This window comes from Crinia signifera, chromosome 1, assembly GCF_055691185.1.
Source record: "Crinia signifera chromosome 1, ASM5569118v1, whole genome shotgun sequence".
Classification (NCBI taxonomy): Eukaryota; Metazoa; Chordata; class Amphibia; order Anura; family Myobatrachidae; genus Crinia; species Crinia signifera.
The window spans coordinates 283731277-283754359 of NC_139217.1; the positions used below are offsets into that span (position 1 = coordinate 283731277).

The 23083-nt window shown below is 43.5% G+C and overlaps 1 protein-coding gene across 2 annotated transcripts; it reads right to left on the reverse strand.

Annotated features, from left to right (window-relative positions):
• Window positions 1-4710: 4710 nt before the first annotated feature.
• LOC146075663 (uncharacterized) lies at window positions 4711-8324 on the reverse strand. Of its 2 annotated transcripts, XM_083185123.1 has the most exons (4): window positions 7957-8324; window positions 7630-7704; window positions 6744-7165; window positions 4711-5351 (listed from the first exon to the last, which is right to left on the reverse strand). In XM_083185123.1, exons 2-4 carry the CDS (start codon window positions 7682-7684, stop codon window positions 4806-4808), a joined length of 1023 nt encoding a protein of 340 aa, XP_083041249.1. In that variant the 5' UTR covers window positions 7685-7704; window positions 7957-8324; the 3' UTR covers window positions 4711-4805. The 2 variants fall into 2 exon arrangements, with proteins under 2 accessions (XP_083041249.1, XP_083041258.1); XM_083185132.1 differs by lacking the exon at window positions 7957-8324 and having other exon boundaries at window positions 7630-7820.
• Between the last annotated feature and the right edge of the window lie 14759 nt (window positions 8325-23083).

Consider the following 23083-nt stretch of genomic DNA (forward strand, 5'->3'; position numbering starts at 1 on the left):
GAGAGCGGTGCGGATATGCAGTGACCCTTCGAAGATGCACTCTGAATTAGGGCTTATTATAAACAAATTTCATCATAGAGGATACTCTATGGGCAGCTTATTAAAGCTAAAAATAAAGCATTATTATTAAAAAGAGAAGATCTTCTTAACCCAGCTGTTAAAACACAAACCCCAGTATTCCCCTTCATCACTAAGTTTGACGCATCTAGCTCTGTGGTCCCCATTGCTACCAAAGCCTTGTGGCCCATAGTAGCTACTGATGTCAGCTTACCAGTCTTCAGAGAGGTGAGGCCTCTGACCTGTTACTCCCGAGGTCGGAACCTACGTGACATCCTAGTTCACACCGATATCACTGGATTTGATAGTGATGTAAACACTAATACTGTGTAAACCAGGATGTTATAAATGCCCCCGGTGCGTGACATGTAATTTCATGATCACTAGGAGTGAATTTAAAGATCCACATACATCTAAAATACATGACATCAAGCATGTGCTAACGTGTGAATCGCAGTTCATTGTTTACAGAATTGTCTGCCCTTGTGGCCTTTTTTACATAGGCACGACAAGCAGAGAATTCAAGGAAAGAATGGCTATGCACCGGTCGTCAATCAAGGCGGCCTTGGGTGGCAAAAAAGCAGACCAGTCTGTAGCTATTCATTTTAAAGAGTGTGGACATACTTTAGCCTCATTACACTATCAAGTTATAGACCAGATACCCCAGTCAAATAGAGGTGGGGATAGAGTGAAAAAATTACTCAGACTTGAGGCTAATTGGATTTATCGTCTAAATACTGTAGCCCCACACGGTCTTAATGAACGGATTGTGTGGAGCAGTTTCATGTAAGATGATTAGGTATTTAATATCGACTACCTTGTTTATTTATAAATATAATATCCAGTCCGTACATGCATCTTTTTTCCATATATATCTATGTGTAATTTTTTGATAATTTTTTTATGTATTTTTTTATGTATTTTCTTATATGTATGTGTTGTGTAAATTCTATGAGTATATGTTTTGTGTATATTCTATGAGGATATACATAATTGTATGTTATAAATGTTATTAATGCATACAGTGCCCTTGTCATGAATTTCATGTGAATGTACTTCTCGAGTCAAGATCTTATGCACTCGTTGAGGGGGTTAATCGATTCACAACCTTCTGGGCGGGTGAGAGCCGCTCTAGCTATGGTTGTGAATGAGAGACCCTGGTCTATGAATGTATATGTGATCTACCAGAGTTACCATCTGACGTTTAGCTAGGGTCCGGTTGTCAAGACAGCGCTGGTGTGAGCGGCGCTGGTCTATGACAGCCGGGGGTGTGAGTCGGGTTGCCGGGGAGACCGAGACGCGGGTGAGAGCCGCGCCACGTCATTCTCCGGCGCCTGATTCGCAACAGCTGAGCATACAGAGACGCTAAGTGGCGGAGATGGCGCGAATTTGAGCATTTAAAAAGGTACTGTTGCAGGAGTGGTTTGTCATTCTGCTTTCTGTTGTATTCTGCTTCTTGAGAAAGGGGCTGATGCCCCGAAACGAGCCGTTGAGGCCTGAATAAAGAATTTGTTTGCTGCAGTGACGTGCCTCTTGACTGTCTCTTTTTCACCTTGGAGGGGAGACCCATGTGTGTGTGTGTGTGTGTGTTAATAAATTATGCTTAATTGCGTGAATAAACACCTGCATTGATATAAAGAAAAATTAATTTACATAATGTAACATTGCATGAGCAGGAGCCCATTTTCACATTTGTTATAAGTACCAAGCCCATATCCCTGAAGCCTTGCTGATGGGGACACGCGAGCGTGTGACACGCTCACACATCCTTGTCAGATGGAGCTCCTGTCCACTAGCTGCGCCAGCTCAGGACATCTGGTGATCCTGCGGGCTGGCTGACAGGCCCTCCCCTCCATCTATATGTATTATATAGGTAAAGGGACACATGCATAGGACGTATGAATGTATACACAGTAATGTACATAGAAACACAGTATATAATTTAATGAAAGGTATTTAGATAAAATAAAAGTAATAAAATGAATGGTGACTGTAAGAGACATTGAGGGGCAGATTTATTAAGCTTGGAGAAGAGATAAACTGGAGATAAAGTGGAGAAAAGGTAAAAGGAGATAAAGCATCAGCCAATCAGCTGTGTTTGAAAAAGACAGTTGGGAGTTGATTGGCTGGTGCTTTATCTCCTTTTACCTTTTCTCCACTTTATCTCCAGTTTATCTCTTCTCCACTTTATCTTCAGTTTATCTCTTCTCCAAGCTTAATAAATCTGCCACTTAGAAACAAACTACGTTTAAAGGTTTGGTGTGGTCTGCTGAATAAGGTTCCAGGCTGGGTTCATTCTCCTTGTTCCTCGTTTATTGCGCATGGCTATGCCTTCTACTGGGCAACAATATGTGATTATAGCTGCAACATTAAATATAGAAATGTAGTCACTGTCAGTCTTATGCAATAAGACAGTTGGCATGCATCCCCAACCATGTTATCTTTGTTGGGTTATAGTAACGGTCTTTACATATAGCTGCATATCGCACTGATACATATTGATGAAGTACTGCTGAAATTTAACATGAATACTTTCAGAACCTCTTCTATTGTAAACAATTAGCATTATCTTGCTCACTTCCCCTACTGTGCCGCCAAACTAGCTATGTATGCAAGCAAAACTAGTGCTTACTCAAATAAAATGTTCTAAACAGGAGCAATTGTATTCAGATAAACTTAGGCCTCGTACACACCAGAACGATCACGATCGTGCGTCGATCGTGAACCGATTTGCTGTGAACTTCTCGGGAGCGCTCCCCCGGGCCCAGACTCACGATTTGCATAAGATGGTGTATTTTTTACTTACGATCTTCAAACGATCGCGAGTCGTTTGCGATGGTCGTCCGACTGTCGTTTTGGTGCATCGTGTGTGCACAGTGACTGTCGTTTTTGAAATTTAAATAATGGGCAGGACTAGTTGTGGGGTACAAATAACTGCAGCCATTTTAGATCTGTGCTTTGTGACTAGTGAGGCTTGGTGTATACCTGCTGAACGCTGTACATAGCTGTTTGCTCTGCTTTGTTTTTGCCTGGCATTACAAAGTGTGCTTTTCCTGTGTCCATTATGCAGTCTGCAGTGATGGATTCGGTACTTATGTATTATCTGGGCTCCCATGTTAAATGCACCCCATTTTTTCATACCCCTACTATCCAACTACGCATGGAGTTGATTTTATATAGTGTGGCGAGCGCAGTGAGCCACCGTGCCCGAAGCGTGGCGAGCGCAGCGAGCCCCGCGAGGGGACGCGGTCTCATAAGAAAAACGGGAGCCCAGATAATACATAAGTACCATGGATTCTTACCAGCAAGATTTTCTGCTTTCCTATGCTGTGCTCAGGGTGAGGCAGCTGAGGGCCCAGCGTAGAAGAGCTAGGTCATGCTGGACCAAGCAGTGGCTGCTGAGCCGTCAGGCTCGTTCTCACATGCCACTGCTCCTGGAAATTCGTGAGAATAATCCCAATGATTATAGGAATTTCTTACGTTTGGATGATGCCACCTTCCATGAGTTGCTGCGTCTCGTCACCCCCCACATCCAGAAGCAAGATACCAAGTATCGCATGGCTATACCTGCTGAGGAGCGGCTGGTGGTGACCCTGAGGTTTCTGGCTACAGGACGGTCTCTGGCTGACCTGAAGTTTGGATCCCTCATCTCCCCGCAAGCTTTGGGCCTCATCATCCCCGAGACCTGCAAAGCAATCGTGAAGGTACTGCAGCACGAGTATTGCAAGGTAAGGAAATATACACCACACACTTGTAGTGAAAACATATAATGTTTTATTAAAATAAATCAAACTTTGACATCCACACATTTTTAGTTTTCCTTATTTTTGGATTAAATACAAATGGTACAAAAATAGAACCCATTGATACGCATAACTGCAAACTGTTCCAAAGTGCAATAACATGTCCAAAAATATCTAAAACATTTCAGTTTTCTGCCTTGAGGTACGGAGCAGTAGAACACACAGTGCTTGTGGCGCAGATAATCAAAGTACCTTCATGCACACGCGGTGCATAGTGCAGAAGCAGTGGTCCCGGCCCCATTGCTCCGCACCATGCGCCACGTGAGCATGGGCTTTATCTGCGCCACAAGCATCATGTGTTATACTGCTCCATGCATGTGCAAATGGCAAAAGTGTCATTTTAGAAACATTAGGTACGCATAATATAAAAATAGACCAAAGTGCTATAACAAGTCAAAAATTTTGTAACAAACTGAGCTTTAAAACCTACTGCCGCACTCACTAGAGGTACGGAGCAGTAGAACACACAGTGCTTGTGGCGCAGATAATCAAAGTACCTTCATGCACACGCGGTGCATAGTGCAGAAGCAGTGGTCCCGGCCCCATTGCTCCGCACCATGCGCCACGTGTGCATGGGCTTTATCTGCGCCACAAGCATCATGTGTCATACTGCTCCATGCATGTGCAAATGGCAAAAGTGTCATTTTAGAAACATTAGGTACGCATAATATAAAAATAGACCAAAGTGCTATAACAAGTCAAAAATTTTGTAACAAACTGAGCTTTAAAACCTACTGCCGCACTCACTAGAGGTACGGAGCAGTAGAACACACAGTGCTTGTGGCGCAGATAATCAAAGTACCTTCATGCACACGCGGTGCATAGTGCAGAAGCAGTGGTCCCGGCCCCATTGCTCCGCACCATGCGCCACGTGTGCATGGGCTTTATCTGCGCCACAAGCATCATGTGTCATACTGCTCCATACCAACAGGGCAAGAATTGGTTTTACAATTCACGTAAAACCGGAGGGTCCTGCTCTCCTGTGAAATCAGGCAATAATGAGGTGTACAGGTGGGTATAGCGGGCTGGAGTTGAAGGTTGTGCGGAGGATGCTTGGACAGGTGGAGATTGATTTGGCAAAGTGGAAGGGACTGGTAAGGGTGCTGGGGGAGTAGGCCCTGGTGGTTGTTGGCAAGGAAGAAGGCCAGCTATGTTGCATTCAAATGTAAGGCGGTCTAAACGGCCAAAAAACAATAGCTCGCTGCTTATGCGTTCAAAGGCCATTTGCTGGGTTGGACTCAGCTGGCGTAAGCCGTCAGACAAATATTTCCCGAAAGCATCAAATCGGTCGGGAGGCCTACGTAGAACCTGTTCGGCCCGTATCAGTAATTCCTCCTCTGGGTTGTCTATTTTCTTTTCCTTGCGGCGCGATTTTTTACAGGCCTGTTGTGGCGGTGTGGGTGTAGTGGATATTCCTTGCGATGTTCCTGGAGACTCCGACAATCCAGACAGGTCCAGGGTCGGTGAATGTTCTGTCTCTGCACTGTGTTGCTGTGGAAACAAATACAAAGTTCAATTTATTAATCAAGTTTATTTATTATTTCTACAGTTCCCTACCAGCGTGAAGGATTGGCAAAACATCGCTGCAGAGTTTGAAGAGACATGGAATTTCCCAAATTGTGGAGGAGCCATTGATGGCAAACACGTCCGCATCAACCAGCCTGCACAGAGTGGTTCCTACTACTTCAATTACAAGGGATACTTTAGTATCGTTCTAATGGCTGTGGTTAATGCGAACTACGAGTTCATCTTCCTGGATGTTGGCAGGAATGGGCGTGCTTCGGATGGTGGAACTTTGAAGGATACCAAGTTCTACCAGAGGCTCACCTCCAACACTCTTCACTTGCCGTCGGTCCAGGAAACCAAACATGGGCTCAATTTTGTGTTCGTGGCAGACGAGGCATTTGCCCTTCATGAGCACATCATGAAGCCATATGCCAAAAGGGGCCTGGACCACGACAAAAGAATTTTCAACTACAGGCTTTCCAGGGCACGGCGGCTTGTGGAGAGTGCGTTTGGTATCCTGGCAAGCCGTTTCCGCATTTTCCATACTGCCATCAACCTGAGGGTGGACAAAATAGACTGGGTCGTCATGGCGTGCTGTGTCCTGCACAATTTACTGCGCCGTAAGGAAAGACCACAAAGGCCTACAGGACCAGCACCACCAGAGGTCCCAGAGGAGCCAAAGGAGGTAGTGCAGATATCCTCTGTGGAAACGCCGGCGCAACAGTATAGGGGGACTACACGCGCCATGCAGGTTAGAGCAGTGGTGCAAGTAGAATTTTTTTCTTGGTGGTACTGATAGCCTCCACCAAACATGGGCATGGTCATGTGTCATCAGGGGGCGTGGTCACACAAAGCTAGAGGAGTGACTAAATGACAATAGAGGTGTGGACACAGAAGACAGGGAATGAGAAACATGGAATGACTGGGGGTGGGTTGGCTCTTGCTTGGGGGAGAGCCAGGCAGCTTGTGCTTACAATAGTGGAGCCTGCTCTTCATGCTGTCGGCGCTGCTGATGCCTGTCAGTGTGACAGGCTAAATCAGCAATAGCCGGTAGCTGCATACAGCACCAATCATAACGCTGGGTGGGCGGGCTGCGGATGCATTATATTTAGACTTAAAATTAAAATAGAAATGACAGTGGATCAGGGGTAAGTGGTACTGCGTACCTGCAACATATTTCTTACAGGTACTCCGTACCACTCCGTACCCCCTTACTTGCAACACTGGGTTAGAGACCAGTACAAGGACTATTTTAATGGAGTGGGTGCTGTCCATTGGCAGGAGAACCACATTTAAGACATGTGTGGACTGAACCTATTCTCCGGGCCCAAAAAAATAATGAGGAAGGACATGTGTCAATACCGGGTCTGTACTTACCGACAATGGTTGGGAACTTTCATCCACAGTCTGCAACACCTCATCCCCCTCACTCTCCACCATGAGGTACAGTCCGGTCCTCTGTGCCTCCTGACTCAGGGTGAAGGTTAAGAGATTGTAGTACCACAAGGAGGTCTCATACACGTCGCCGGCTCCGGCACCAGATCTCTTGGTGGTCTGCATTTTCTTATGCTCTTTTAGGAACACAGTGCGGAGATTTTGGATTTTTTTCCGCACCCACTCCGCATTGGCTTCAGGGTGATATGAACGGCTGAAATTGGCCAACTCATCCAGGGCATTTGCTCTTTTAATTTTGTTACTGTAGTCTTTGGACTTCGTCTTCCAAAGACATTCGTACTCCCTGTATTTGTCGATAAATGCTTCGACGAAGTCACGCTCCTTTGCCAGAGCCTGAGACATGTCTATAAGAAAATAGATAAAAAAAATTATTAAATGATTATAGTTTATATATTGTTAAGACACTTCTTTTATTTCAGGTTCACTTTTGTTAATATCACAATAAAGTTTTAAGTTTCACCAACCAGTTTCCTTTTTATTGTAAACAAGGTGATAGTGTACACAGCTTCATCTATTCCAGTGTTGGCCAACCTTGACACTCCTGCTTTAGTTGAACTACACATTCCAGCATGACCTGCTGTGGTTTTGCTATTTACCATTTACACACAGAGATATATCACTGCACTGCATTGGTGGGCAGCTAATGCACTAGTGGGCAGTGGTGGGCAGCTAATGCATTGGTGGCCAGCTAATGCATTGGTGGGCAGCTAATGCATTGGTGGGCAGTGGTGGGCAGCTAATGCAGTGGTGGGCAGCTAATGCATTGGTGGGCAGCTAATGCATTGGTGGGTAGGGAAGGTCCAAATACCTGTCTTCAATTTGGCTGTGCTCCAGGATCCTCCGTCACTGCTATCCTGTACCATCGACGAGTCTCACAAAATGGCTGCGGAGGGAGTGACACACACAGATATATCACTGCACTGCATTGGTGGGCATCAAATGCACTGGGGGGTAATTGGTGCGCAGCTAATGCATTGGTGGGCATTGGTGGGCAGCTAATACATTGGTGGCCAGCGGTGGGCAGCTAATGCATTGGTGGCCAGCGGTGGGCAGCTAATGCATTGGTGGCCAGCGGTGGGCAGCTAATGCATTGGTGGGCAGCTAATGCATTGGTGGGTAGGGAAGGTCCAAATACCTGTCTTCAATTTGGCTGTGATCCAGGATCCTCCGTCTGCTATCCTGTACCATCCACGAGTCTCACAAAATGGCTGCGGAGGGAGTGACCAGGAAATGAGTATAAACAAGCAGGATCTGACGACGGTCTGACGAGGCAAGTGCACACGATCATCTCGCAATCTGCATACAATCAGCCCCCAATCTGAGGTCGGATTGACAGATCTTTACTGCAGTAGGTAGGATCTTCAATCCGACCTACGACCGGCGGGTACGCGCATCGGATCGGAATTGTGGGCTTAAAACAAAAGATTTTGCACCAATCTATAGCAAACGCTCGTACGACCCATCGAAATCGGAGGTTTTTATGCCAAATCGTCCTGGTGTGTACGGCCCCTTACAGTATACTTATGTACAGATAAACTTACAGTATACTTATGTACAGGTAAAGAAATGGGTGAGCAAACGTTTGCGCTTGAAAGCAGCTTAAATTTGAGGTGATGGGAAAGGGGGAGTTACACCGGCCCCCCGAAAGTGAGTGCAAAGAGAAAAAAAAGATTCCCACACCAATAATAGAAGCGCTATAGGTAATTGTTAATACTCTCCTATTTTTCGTTGTTATGTAGTTCTCCTCCGTAGTCTCTTCTTTTTTGAGAGACTAGTATGTGGGGAGAAAAATAACAGAGGTACAGCGGACCTCGTATAATACAATTTATACGATGTTGCTTTGATGGACTACAAGAGAATCATCAGACATAAAACCAGTAAATGAATTCGGGGATCCCCCCTTACAGGTTACTCACAGTAATGTTGTGAGAGTCAGGCGTATCATAGAAGGTATAAATGCAGTGTTCGTTCCCAAATCATCAGGTGACACAATCGCTAAGATAAATGAATGACTTTATTTTAGTGTATTAAACAATATAGATAAAAAAGGAAAGTGAGTTACTCATCTTGAGGTTTCTGGGAGTCCAGCGGCTGTATGGATGGAAAATACAGGAAAAACGGGGCCCCGTTCGTGTACAACTGTACCTCCCTCCTCCAACAAGATAAAGGTCCTCACTTCCTGGTAGTCAGTGCCGAATCGATCCCTGAGACAATGGGGCGGCCCAGGGTTTTTTTTAAGCTCTTATGTATTTTTGGTAAAATATAAATAGCCGGTATTTGGGGGTTTTCAGGGCATAAAAATTATTTTTCTTTTTAAGACAGTATGTTTTCATAGTTTCCTATGAATGAACGTAGTTCTTCCTTATAGGTTACTGTGGGATCTTTCCTTAATTTGGTGTAAGTTGTTTCGTCATTCAGTTGTCGGAGAACTTCTTCTTCGTATTGTTCTACGTCTAAAATCACTACCCCCCCCCTTTATCTGCTGGCTTGATTATAATTTTATCATTTTTCTTTAGATTTTCCAGAGCTTCTCGTTCTTTATACGTAAGTTTTCTTACGTATCGTTGGATATCAACGAATAACTCGAACTCATTGATTTTGGTGGCGGGCGCATATTTCATGCCTTTTTCCAATACTTTCCTTTCGTATTCGTTTAGTAGGTGGGTGCTCAAATTAAATATTTTTACTTTTCCATTTAATTCCTCATTATTTATAGGGGTGTCTTTCGGGTCTATTGTAGTTTCCCTTCTCTTTTTCTGTCTTGTATTTCTTTTTTTCTTATTTTTATTTTTATTGCAACCTCCTCGTTTTCCCCTTTTCTTATGTATTGTATTCTACCAGTGACGTGCGGTGAGGTTACTGGTCAGTGAGGCACTGGCTTGATGGAGCCAGCACCAACGGACTCTGTCGGGAACGCTGGGTCCTGGTTGCTTCTGCGCGGACAGGCTGGTGTAGGAGCTGCCACCTGCATAAGCAGCAGAGACAGGCAAAACAGCTCCTGCCTGTCAGCGCAGAAGCAACTTGGACCCAGCACTCTCCGCAGACCCCGTCAGCGCTGGCTCCACCAAGCCGCCACCAGATTGGACTTAATATGTGACCTATAATAATTAGGCCCCATGTTCTCACAGATATGCTAACCTCACAAGCTACACCACTAGTAGTACCCCTTACATATTATGCACCACTTATAAACTAGAAACCTACCACCCCTCAGCAGCAGCGGCAGAACATCAGCAGCTCACAAAAAAACTTGGTCTGTCAGAGGGTTTCAGTGCAACAGCCCCTTATATACATAACAATCACCCCTAACATGCACACTTAGCTTAAATACTACATATATTTCACCCACACACCATATATATGACCCCTCCTATAAGTATATACTACATTTATATCACCCCTACAGACCCCTTGTATCCTATATACTTACCCCCCCCCCCCCCCCAAAAAAAAAAATGTGATGGAGCTTACCTCACAGCTCATGGAGACAAGAGTACAGGGCTATGGGACAGGCACCGGACAGAACCTGGGCTGTAAACAGGATGAGAACACACATGCACACGGAGCACAATATAGACTCATGCATGCACACGGACTGTGAGCTGCCAGCTGATTGGAGCAGTGCAGGAGCTGGAGCAGTGACTGTGTTACTGATACCAGCTCCTGGGCCGACACCCGCGGCGCTCAGCTATACAGACAGGGGGGGAGCGGGATTTAAATAGCTGCCCACTGCGCTAACACCCATCATGTGAGGGACGGTGGTATGCGGCAGGGTTGGTTTTGGGGTGGGGGGGGGGGGGGGGGCATCGCGGACGGTGTGCTGCCCCAGCCAGTAATACTTACAATTGGCAGGAGGGCAGAAGGAGCTGCTCGGACACCAGCTCCTGCGCTCTGACTGACACCCGCATTACTAGCTAGTAGCTATGCGGGCAGGGGAGCGGGATTCAACTAGGTGGCCACAGCACACAATGCAGGAGCTGGAGCAGTGACTGTTACTGACACCAGCTCCTGCGCCGTCACCCGCGTCGCTCAGCTATACGGACAGGGGGGAGCGGGCGGCGAGTACACAGCAGGCGGCGAGCATCAAAAGGCAGTTAAGCAGCCTTGGACGCCAGCCTGTAGATACTCCCCTGGAAGTGCCTCAGTGATAGTCAGGGACGTGCTTTCTCCGTTATGAATGCACGCCCCTGTCACAGAGGCAGATGTGCTTGCCCAATCACATCTGCCTCAGTGACAGAGGCGTACTTTCATATAGGCAGAAAGCACGTCCCTGTCACTGAGGCACCGCCACAGGTGCCGTTTCTATAGCTATTTTGAATGGGCTTTTACAGCCAAGTCCTCGGCTTCGCCCACTGCCCGCCCCCTGATTCTGGACATTTAACATTGTTAGCGGGAGGCACCGCACTTGGTGCCTCCTAGACCAATATTTTTTTTTTCTTTTTAAAAAGGGGTACAAATGATTATAATATAAAGCATATACTTATGACACATAATATGTGTCATAAGTATTTTCTTTGTATTCTTTTAATTATGGTTAATCATTAATGACAGGGGAGGCACTGCCTCCCCTGCCTCCCCTGACTGCACGTCCCTGTATTCTACCCAACACACCTAAAGGGCAGTTTTATCGACGCCTTTGCAGTGTTGGTAATGGACGATGTCAGAAAGGAGAAAAACAACAAAATTAAGTTTAATTTAACGTATAAAGAACTAGAAGCTCTGGAAAATCTAAAGAAAAATGATAAAATTATAATCAAGCCAGCAGATAAAGGGGGGGGTAGTGATTTTAGACGTAGAACAATACGAAGAAAAAGTTCTCCGACAACTGAATGACGAAACAACTTACACCAAATTAAGGAAAGATCCCACAGTAACCTATAAGGAAGAACTACGTTCATTCATAGAAAACTATGAAAACATACTGTCTAAAAAAGAAAAATAATTTTTATGCCCTGATACCCCAAATACCGGCTATTTATATTTTACCAAAAATACATAAGAGCTTAAAAAAACCCCCGGGCCGCCCAATTGTCTCAGGGATCGATTCGGCACTGACTACCAGGAAGTGAGGACCTTTATCTTGTTGGAGGAGGGAGGTACAGTTGTACACGAACGGGGCCCCGTTTTTCCTGTATTTTCCATCCATACAGCCGCTGGACTCCCAGAAACCTCAAGATGAGTAACTCACTTTCCTTTTTTATCTATATTGTTTAATACACTAAAATAAAGTCATTCATTTATCTTAGCGATTGTGTCACCTGATGATTTGGGAACGAACACTGCATTTATACCTTCTATGATACGCCTAACTCTCACGACATTACTGTGAGTAACCTGTAAGGGGGGATCCCCGAATTCATTTACTGGTTTTATGTCTGATGGTTCTCTTGTAGTCCATCAAAGCAACATCGTATAAACAGTATTATATGAGGTCCGCTGTACCTCTGTTATTTTTCCCCACATACTAGTCTCTCAAAAAAGAAGAGACTACGGAGGAGAACTACATAACAACGAAAAATAGGAGATTATTAACAATTACCTATAGCGCTTCTATTATTGGTGTGGGAATCTTTTTTTCTCTTTGCAGTATACTTATGTGTTTATATGTTTATATGCTGGAAAGATGCAAACAAAGATCATTCTAGAACTTTGTACATGGTATGTCAACTTGGATAATTATTTTTATAACTATTCAGATTTTTGATTAAAGACCCAGGGACCTGAGATACAGTACACAGAGCTATGCGTAGCTGAGACATAACCATAGCTTCAGGATTCAACATCTATACTAAGAACCACTTGGCCAATTTTATCCATTACATTTGGTCTTTTTTTCTAGATTTTCCAACTGGACTAACCGTGACTGGGTTAATTTATTTGGTATTTCACATTCACTAATACATTGAGTAATTGAGTGTTCTTGAATTATACAGTAGTTGTCATTGTTGTTGTGTTTTTGCACTATACACTTTACGCCACAATCTAAGCATATGCCAATGAAAACTATGCAAATTCGTACACATTTCACTTGTAACTTGTAACTGAAGGGACTATACCAGCGGCATAACTATAGCACCGCAGCCACCTCCACCGCGGGGGGGGGCGCTGTGCATGTGGGGGCGCCGGGGGCTGCGGTGCTATAGTTACACCCCCTCAATCCCCCGCAGACTTACCTATCTCGCTGGTCCCGGCAGCTCCGTTCTTCTGCTGAATACCACCACAAAATGGCCGCCCCCATATAGCACACAGTTCTCTAAAACTGTCTGCTGTATGGGGGCGGCCATTTTGTGGTGGTCCTCAGCAGAAGAAGAACGGAGCCGCCGGGACCAGCGCGATAGGTAAGGCTGCAGGGGATTGGGGGGGGGGTTTGCATGGGCGGCGGGGGATTGGGGGGGGAGGGGGGTTTGCATGGGAGGCGGGGAGGCGGGGGATTGGGGGTGCTTGGCGGGGCGGCGGGGGGGGGGGGCACCCCCCCCTAATGGCGGGGGGGGCGCCCAAAACTTAGTTACGCCACTGGACTATACTATACTGAGGCTGAAACAGGGAAGTCTCTACAGAGTTGGGCAAAAACATAAATACGGTATAAGTTGACCGATAGCAAGCTAAAAGTACATATGGGGAGGGGGCTCACACCATAAATATGATACAATACTGCATACAGGAGAATATACAACTTTAGCTCCATGCACACAATGTACAAGCAATTACTGTATATTAGCGTTCAGCTATGACTCAGGACCATAGTTGTTATGGTTGAGTAAGATATACTGTATATCCACTTTATTGTATTCATATTTGGTATTGCATATCACATTGGAGTAAGAGGACAACATGGCCGTTACTAAAAGTTGACTGTGAACTTTAAATCTTTTTTAAACACTTTATCACACTGTCCTTACATGCCTTGGCTAATGTACATATTGACCAGATTATAAAATTTGTTGCAATGCCAACAGATAGTGGCAAATATTAAGTAAGGACACTAAGTCAATGTTTGTTTGGGTTTATATTTGTTTTTTTATATTTGCTTTACAATTTTGTTTCATTCAAATTTCGGTCTATAGTATGTTTTGGTTTCGGTCTAAACACTAACTCAGTGAACAATTACTAAAAAGAGGCACTGAATGCAGGTGCAAGCATATGGAAATAAAAGTAGCTGTACAAAAAGAAATCACAAAGTACGAGAACAAATATTTCTATGCTCTTTGGATTTGATATTTTGTGATATTTTGTGAGACAAAAAAGACTTTTGTTACGCAGCTAAAAGACACAGCAGAAAGACATTGGTCTGATGACATTAACAGTAAAAATGTATATTAATTATATTCAGCTAGTTAAAGGACAAGCTACTTCTTAAGTATTGGTATTCATACAGCAGTATGTGAAGCATAGGCGTGCGCACGGGGGGTGCCGGGTGTGCACAGGCACCTTCTAATGACCTGGCACCTCCCTCATGCTCGCACGCAAATTAATCCACAGTGCAGTTTCTGACCAGTACTAGCCTGCCGCTTCCAGCGCGCAGGAGATAAAAGCCGTCACACGCCATTGCGGCCGGGTCTGCGCAGGTTGCTGCAGCGCTGGATCCTTTGCTGCCCTTTCGTCCCCCACCTATTCTTCACATCCCTGCGCAGCATACAGCGTGACGCGGTTTACACCGCGCGCCCGCCCCCTTGGCTCAGAGTGACCGGACCTCACTGCTGTGACTTCCTGACTCCTCACTCACGTCTGTGTCTGTCTGCGGGCTGCAATCAACACTGGTCACCAGGTATTCCCCCTCCTAAGAGGTAATGTCGTGAATAGGCAAGAAAAAAATAGAAATAATAAGTCAATATGTCTGTCACTTAACTTTACAGTGTTGGCCAGTGGGCAGGAGCTGCTGCAGCAGTAACTGAGTGTCTGCTGCAGGCAGCATGTCAGGGGAGAGAGGGCCAGGGGGGGTTCCCGGAGGCAAGATGAATGTTGCTGCCCCTCCACAAATATATATATATATATATATATATATATATAAAATGCATAGATAAGTGGCCAGTGATATATATATATATCTATATAATAAGTTGAAGAGTCTGTGTGCGTGCGTGTGTGTGTGCGTGTGTGTGTGTGTGCGTGTCCGTTGCATTGCGGACACACCGTGGCACTCAGAGCCACCAAATTCTGCAACAAGATACCTCTGTACCCGGTGGTGTGCACCTCGAAGCCGTTTTTGGGAAATTTCACTTAGAAATTTAAAAAACACCAAGTTTTAATTTGCCTTAATTGATGATCTGGGAAAAGGATCGACGATCTGGGAAACCGTTGCGAAGGAACAACTCCACACCTGATTTCATTGCTGTCATTGAGTATGAATGACACATTCTAACACTATGGTGGAGACTTTAAACAATTAGGAATAAATGAGGATATACATAGACCACACATCACACACAAATGTACACATTGTACACGTGCACACACACACACACAGTACACCACATATACGCACACATAGTACACAACACACACATATATACGTAGCGAGCTTCACACACTTACACATTGGACAGATACACACAACAAAACACACACATAACACACCACATGCAGTACATCACAAACCCATATACACTACAACACACACCCAAAAACAGTACAACAAACACACACACACTTAAACATTGTGCAGATACAGAAACACACACAAACATTGCCAGGATAGGCACAGCACACTACACTACACACACATGTATATGTAGCGCACCTCACAAACTTACACATTCGGCAGATACACACAACACACACACACATAACACACCACTCACAGTACAACACACACCCACATTCACTACAACACACAGCCAAAAACAGTACAATACACAGATCACACACACTTAAACATTGCACAGATACACACGGCACACTACACACACACACATTTATACGTAGCACACCTTACGCACTTACACATAGGGCAGATAAACACAGCACACACACACATAACATACCTCTAACAACACAACATACACCCACATTCACTACAACAAACAGCCAAAAATAGTACAATACACAGAACACACACACTTAAACATTGCACAGATACACACGGCACACACATTTATACGTAGCACACCTTACGCACTTACACATAGGGCAGATACACACAGCACACACACACACACACACACATAACATACCTCTAACAACACAACACACACCCAAAAAACAGTACAAAATACACAAAACACACACTTAAACATTGCACATATACACAAAGACACAACATACACATACTGTATATACATAGCACACCTCACACACTTACGCATTGGACAGATACATGCAACACACACAACCACATACACTACATCACACAAACAAAAACAGTACAACACACAGAACACATAAAAAATTGACGTTTATTTAACAGTCTGTACCAGCAAATAAAAACTGTACCTAATGTACCGTTTTTTCTTTTTTCCGCATATCCGTCTCTCCAGTCCTCCAGCCTGTCACTGCGCTCCCCAGCCAGTTGCACTGAGAAATCTTTGTCCTGGCCAATGCACCCCTTGATCAATACAAAGTGGGTACACTGCACTCACCCTGTCAGTTGTATGTTAGGCACTGCTCTGCCTTGAGGGTGTCCCAGAGTCTTTTGGTTCATAGATAATGTTTGGTCGATGGGCATGAGCGCTGCATGTATTCGTTTGAATGTTATGAGTGTAAGAATTTGAAGAATAATACTGAGATGAAGGTTTGCCATGTTAAAGTGTACAATTTACTCAATAAATCGTGAAAAAAATATATGTACATAGAAGTACAACCAAGAAATAAAAGTAGGTTTAAAAAATAAATTCTAATTCAAACTGATAATTGTTTGGATGGGGTGGGTTGCCAAACAAATCTATAAGTGGAGGGGGGTATGGATATTGTGGGCATAATTGGTGTTTGGTACACCTACAGGGGGTCCCCAGTTGATGAGAAATTTTCACTACAGTGTCACCGTAGGGGGAAATCCAATTGGGGTTCAGGTGGTCTTTTAGGGACCCCTTTACAATCCCGTTGGTCTCTTCTCCTAAAGCCTATGGTCTCCCTCAGTGATTGACTATTATTAAGGGAGACCGTAGGCTCAAGGAGAAGAGACCTACGGGATTGTAAAGGGTTCCTAAAAGACCACCTGGACCCGAATTGGGAATCCCCTTATGGTGACACTGTGACCATGACACTGTAGTGAAAATCCCATCAAATGAGTAGCCCCTGTAGGTGTACCAAACACCAATTATGCCCACAATATCCATATCCCCCTCCACCTATAGATTTGTTTTACAACCCACCCCCATCCAAACAATTATGAGTTTGAATCAGAACTTAAATTTTAATCCTACTTTCATTTCTTGATTGTACTTCTATGTACACTTATATCTTTTCATGATTTATTGAGTCAATTGTACACTTTAACATGGAAAATCTTTATCTCAGTCTTATTCTTCAACTTCTTACACTCCAAACCTTATCAATGCACCCATTGATGATTGCGATGGCTGGATCGGTGGATTGGCCCGGCGGGTGTAGGGAAGAATTTGGCCCATTGCACCCATTCCCAGTGGTGCATTGCAGTGTTGTGCTGGTAGCCTGCGTCGCGTTATGACTTCATGTGGCCAGGCCTGCGGACATGCTCCCACACTCAGGGGCTGCCCACTGGTAGAGATGACCGGTGCATGTGCTTTACAGATCTCCAGACCTCAGAGACTGCTGCAGGCTGGATTGGTGAGGGGAGCGGGAGTGGCAGGGAACGTTGAATTTTTTATTAATTATGGCGCGGTAAGTAATGCCCACCCCGGTCTCCACGCACTCAGCACCTGTATTTACACATCCTAGAAACTGTACCATTGAAAGTATAGAAATGGAGGTGTGGCCACATCCCTTTCTGATTTTGTACCGATTTCTGACCCTCAGATGTTGGAGGCTATGTCATAGGTGCTAAATCTCAGGAGTGGATGTAGAATTCATCAACACATACAAGTTATCAACTCAGGATCGTTGTGTTTCAAACAACACCACCACACCTGAATTCATTGCCGTCATTGAGTATCAATGCAAACACATTCTAACATTATGGTGAAATCTACAACAAATTACAATCTTAGGTCTTTGGCACAGCATACTGTAAGATTACATTTTTCAGCAATTTTGGAAATAAAAAAAACCCAAGGTTTTCCCGGGCAACGCCGGGCGGGTCAGCTAGTATATATATATATATATGCCCAGTAGACAGCAATAGACACGCCCCTCAAATTGTGCACCCTCAAATAAAATGGCCTGCGCACGCCTATGATGTGAAGCCAAACATATACATTCAAATGTAAATCGTACAAGGGGCCTCTGCAAACATTTTATTGTCTTCACTGCACCAATTTTTCATTATACAGTATATAACATTGTTTCATCCTAAATGATAAATGTTTGGCTATTACAACACATTTTACTGGGTGACCTTTTCATTAGTAATACAAATGTTTTCATATTAAAATTAGCTTATTGAATGCAACATAAATTAGATTAACCTTTCAAACTATTTCCTTTGTCACTTGCTTGTCAATATTTATTCAGCAGTGGCTCAAGTTGGCTTTCTGGCGTGAATCAGTCTACAATTTGTTTGTTTTTTGGAAGTAGTGTCATCTGAAAACTGGACTATGTATTACTGTATATCAGAAAAGATGAACTTTGTTATTTTGTTATTATTTAACTAGTGCAGATATCACTGGAAAACAAATTGACAAAAAAAAATGTGGATCCTAAAAATTACATATGTTTATTAATAGAATTTAGGGTGCTGAAAACAAAAATGACAATGACATTGAAAGAATTGTTGCTGTTTTATAGTTATTCACATTTGTTGTTTTACAAAACAAATAGCTTAATATACATACACAACATCAACCATACAGATATAGCGCCGCCCATCCAGCGTGGGGTCCGCCAGACCACCCCCACTGGCGAGTGGAGCTACATCTGACTGGGACGCGCAAGCGTCCCACACGCACACGCGTCCCAGTTTCCAGTCGGCGGGGGATGGGCAAGGTTGGGGGTGAACGGGGAGGTGGGGGAACATGTTGGGGACCGGCAGCGGGGACCTGGGGGTGCCCCGTTGTAAGGGGAAGCACGTGCGGCTCATGCACATACTTACCCTTCAGGCGGCTGGCAAGGGCTGGCGGGTGGCGAACCTACTGCAAGCCCCTGCAAAGATGACCAGCTACATCTGTCATACAAATCATTGCTTTTAATGCGCTTTAATTTTGCAGGTCACTTGTGCACTATTTCCGGGGCATCTCTGTCCAACAATAGTCTGCTAGCATTGAAGAATTCTTTGTCCCTTGGTATCTCTTCTCCATCTCAGAAATATCATGGTGAAAACATTAGCTGGGAAAAAAAATCTAAGGGGGTTATTTTGGTTCACTCTTTCTGACAAATTCCTTCTTAGATGGACAAATCCATGTGCACTGCAGGTGGGGCAGATGTAACATGTGCAGAGAGAATTAGATTTGGGTGGGGTTTTACTTCAATGTTTATTGCAGTGTAAACATAAAGCAGCCAGTATTTAACCTGCACAGAAACAAAATAATTTACCCAAATCGGTACTTATGTACTAACTGGGCTGCCGATTTTGAAATCGGGTCCATCGCATCGCATCGCATCCGACCATATAGCATGCGATGCGATGCGATGGACCCGATTTTTCCATAGGATTCAATGTTAAAATGGACTGAGTCCATTTTAACATGGAATTCAATGGGAAAAGGGGTCCTTTTCATACCCCTACTATCCAAGTGGGCATGGAGTCTGATATAAACCTGTGGCGAGCGTAGCGAGCCACCGAGCCCGAAGCGTGGCGAGCGGACACAGAATACCGTCCCCTCGCGGGGCTCGCTTCGCTCGCCACGCTTCGGGCTCGGAGGCTCGCTACGCTCGCCACAGGTTTATATCCAACTCCATGCCCACTTGGATAGTAGGGGTATGAAAAGGACCCCTTTTTCCCATTGAATTCCATGTTAAAATGGACTCAGTCCATTTTAACATTGAATCCTATAAAAAAATGGGTCATCGCATCGCATCGCATGCGATAGGGTCGTATGCGATGCGATGCGATGCGATATCGCATCACATCGCATCTGATTGTATGCCTTAAGTTAAGGCATACAATCAAAAAATCGGCAACACAGATAATACATAAGTACCCCCAAATCTAATTCTCTCTGCACATTTTACATCTGCCCCCCTGCAGTGCACATGGTTTTGTCCATCTAAGAAGGATTTTGTCAGAAAGAGTGAATTAGAATAAGGCCGTAAGTGAGAATGAAGAAAATGCATCTTCAAAGACATATTGCACCCAAGTAGATATGAGGAAATCATAGTTTCAACCAACTTCAACGTAGTTTGCTGCCTTATTTCCCAAAAAGTTTTGTGCTACAAGATGAAAATCGTTCCAAGCAGTCTTCTCATCACCTGTTAAGATACTATCAAAATCTTTGTGTTTGAAGAGATTTCATATTTGTGGTCCAACAAAGAGGCCCCCTTACTTTTTGCTTCACTGAGCCTTGGGAACTTTTCCCTAAGGTACTAAAATTCTTGCCCATCCCTATCTATTGCCTTAGTTCATTGCTAAGGATCTTCATAACATATGAGTGTTCATCGCATTGAAATCAGTAAGAATTGGTTGTTTTTACGAAGGATTCTTTTTGGCTGTTGCTTAGTGTTATCAGGAATTTTGGTTTTAGTAAATTATTTTACTATATTCAATAAATGTAAGACAAAATGTACAATTGTCAAATTGTACTATTTATCTTTATAGCCCCAAAAACACTAGAGCAGGGACAGCCAACTCCAGTCCTCGAGTGTGTACTCTCAATATTGTTAATGTCTGTGTGCCCCCGCACGCCATTAATGAGCCTCACTGTCTGCTGAATATACAGGTGAATTTGGCTATATACAGTAGCCCACAACCTCCATGTTCACCGGGTCCCACTGACGTCACTGAGCGATATTGTTTACCGCTATAATTTAGTGTGTATGCTCAATATAGAAAACTATGGGTGAGATTTAATAGAATGAGAGATTCAGAAAGTGAGAGATTTGGGAAGAAATCTCCAGTTTTTTTAAAGCGGCAATCATTTACACTGCAAAATCCAACTGGTTTTGCAGTGTAAATGATTGCCGTATTAAAAAAAACCTGGAGATTTCTTCCCAAATCTCTCACTTTCTGAATCTCTCATCATATTGAATCTCACCCTATATTGTTAACTATATTGGACACGGCCGGCATTATGTAGTGTGTATGGGGATTATAAATAATGTCAAGTTTCAGGCTACGTGCTACTGTCATGGATCAATGCAGAATGCATTTTAGACAGTTTGGGGAATATCCATTTCACCAGTATAAACTCCACTTCTAATTAACAGCCCAGACTTATTCAATTAGATGCAGCCTCTAGGGTTTCATGCACAAGGAAACCTAGAAGTTCCAATATTTAACATGGAATCTACAGTATGTATTACTGCATATAACCTGCAGGTTCATTGCATGGAGAACATGCTGAATATTTGAATTGCACCAGAAGTTAAACTTTGAGCTTTCAACAGATAATTGGATATGCCCCTTAGTTTTTTTTTTTTTTTTAACCTGATTTCAGATTGCTACAGTATAAAGTAAGTGGAAAAAGTTTCACAGGCCACATATGGAAAAACAGTGCAGAATGACAGTATGATCGGTCATTAGTTATTTTCTCATTACCAAATATATATACAGTAGAGAACCTCTAAATTATTAAAGGCAAAATGTAAACATTAAAAAGCATTATTATAATATGCAAATATATTTCTGTAGCATACCAAGGCATTGGACAATATCTGTTGGCCCACAGTGATGAGTAAAGTCAGTTCACTGGCTCACTAAACTAAGGTAGAGAGCATCAAAGACTGCACGCAAAGAGTATAATATACTGAGACACTGAGATATTATCTGTACTGATTCTACTGTATTGACAGAAACCAACTTAAAGAATCATCCTCGTTTTGGTATACAGTCCCAAGTTCAAAGGTAATTAGGTCAAACATAACTTTCCGCCTCCATTACTGATACCTGATTTACCCTGCAATCTGTATCTTACAGTATTAATCACATATTGGTGATTTTTGTATTCTACAATATTGTTTTCTATAAAAGGGGGTAATTTAATTTTATTAACAAAGCACACTACAGTATTTCTATAGGCCACATCCCCTTTCCAGCTATGTGCACACTGAAGAAGGCATACAATGTGCACACCAGGTTTACCCTGCACCCCTCCCCCCACAACCCTGTAGTGACACACTGAGATCGCTCTCAGTGGTGTCAAACTAGTGTCTTCACCATGTTATTTCCCACTCAGTACCATCACAATACTAATGAAGGATCCACAAGATGGCTGCAGTCACATGTGCAGTAATACATCAGGTTGAAGGACTGTGATAGTTAAGTATAGGATGTTTTTTTATTAATTTGACATGTATTAACTTATGGAGATTTTGCAGATACAGAGGGTTGATTTCTCTTGGTTCACCTTTCGGTCCATGGGGAGATGTTTACCATCCTTAACATACTGTATATGCCCCTACTGCTCCAAATCTGGCTTGTTAAAAAAAAAAAAAGTATCTAATCCTCTAATAAAATATGATGCACCTATTTTATTCATTGGAGGTTATTTTAATTGTCTACATGACCCTTGTTTAGACCACTCCGCCAACCCTTCTATGACCTTTCGAGATTGTATAAAAGGAATAGACTGCACACATCATGGTAAAGTTGATTTGTATAGAATGCATAACCCTTCTTGTAATGATGTCTTATTTCATTCTGGAGTTCATGATGTTTTAACGAGAATTGTTTATCTCTTGGTAGCTGACTGTTTTTGCGGGCTCATAATGCTGCGATAGACTCATTATTTCTGATCACACACCTGTACTTTTTGATCTATTGAAAAATTATCCTTAATACACATCCCACCTTTGCTGCTTCCCTCATTTTTATCTTAAATGATAACATTTAGACATATCTATAGAATAAATGGAGAGATATGTAGATGATAACCTTAAACACCGGGATGACCCAATGCTTTTTTGGGAGGCCTCAAAGATAGTAATATGGGGTCATCCAATCTCCTATATCAGTGGTTCCCAACCTTTTTTATCTCCCGTACCCCTTGATTAGACTTTTAAGTTATGAGTACCCCCTCATCTCAATTTGAAATATCCAC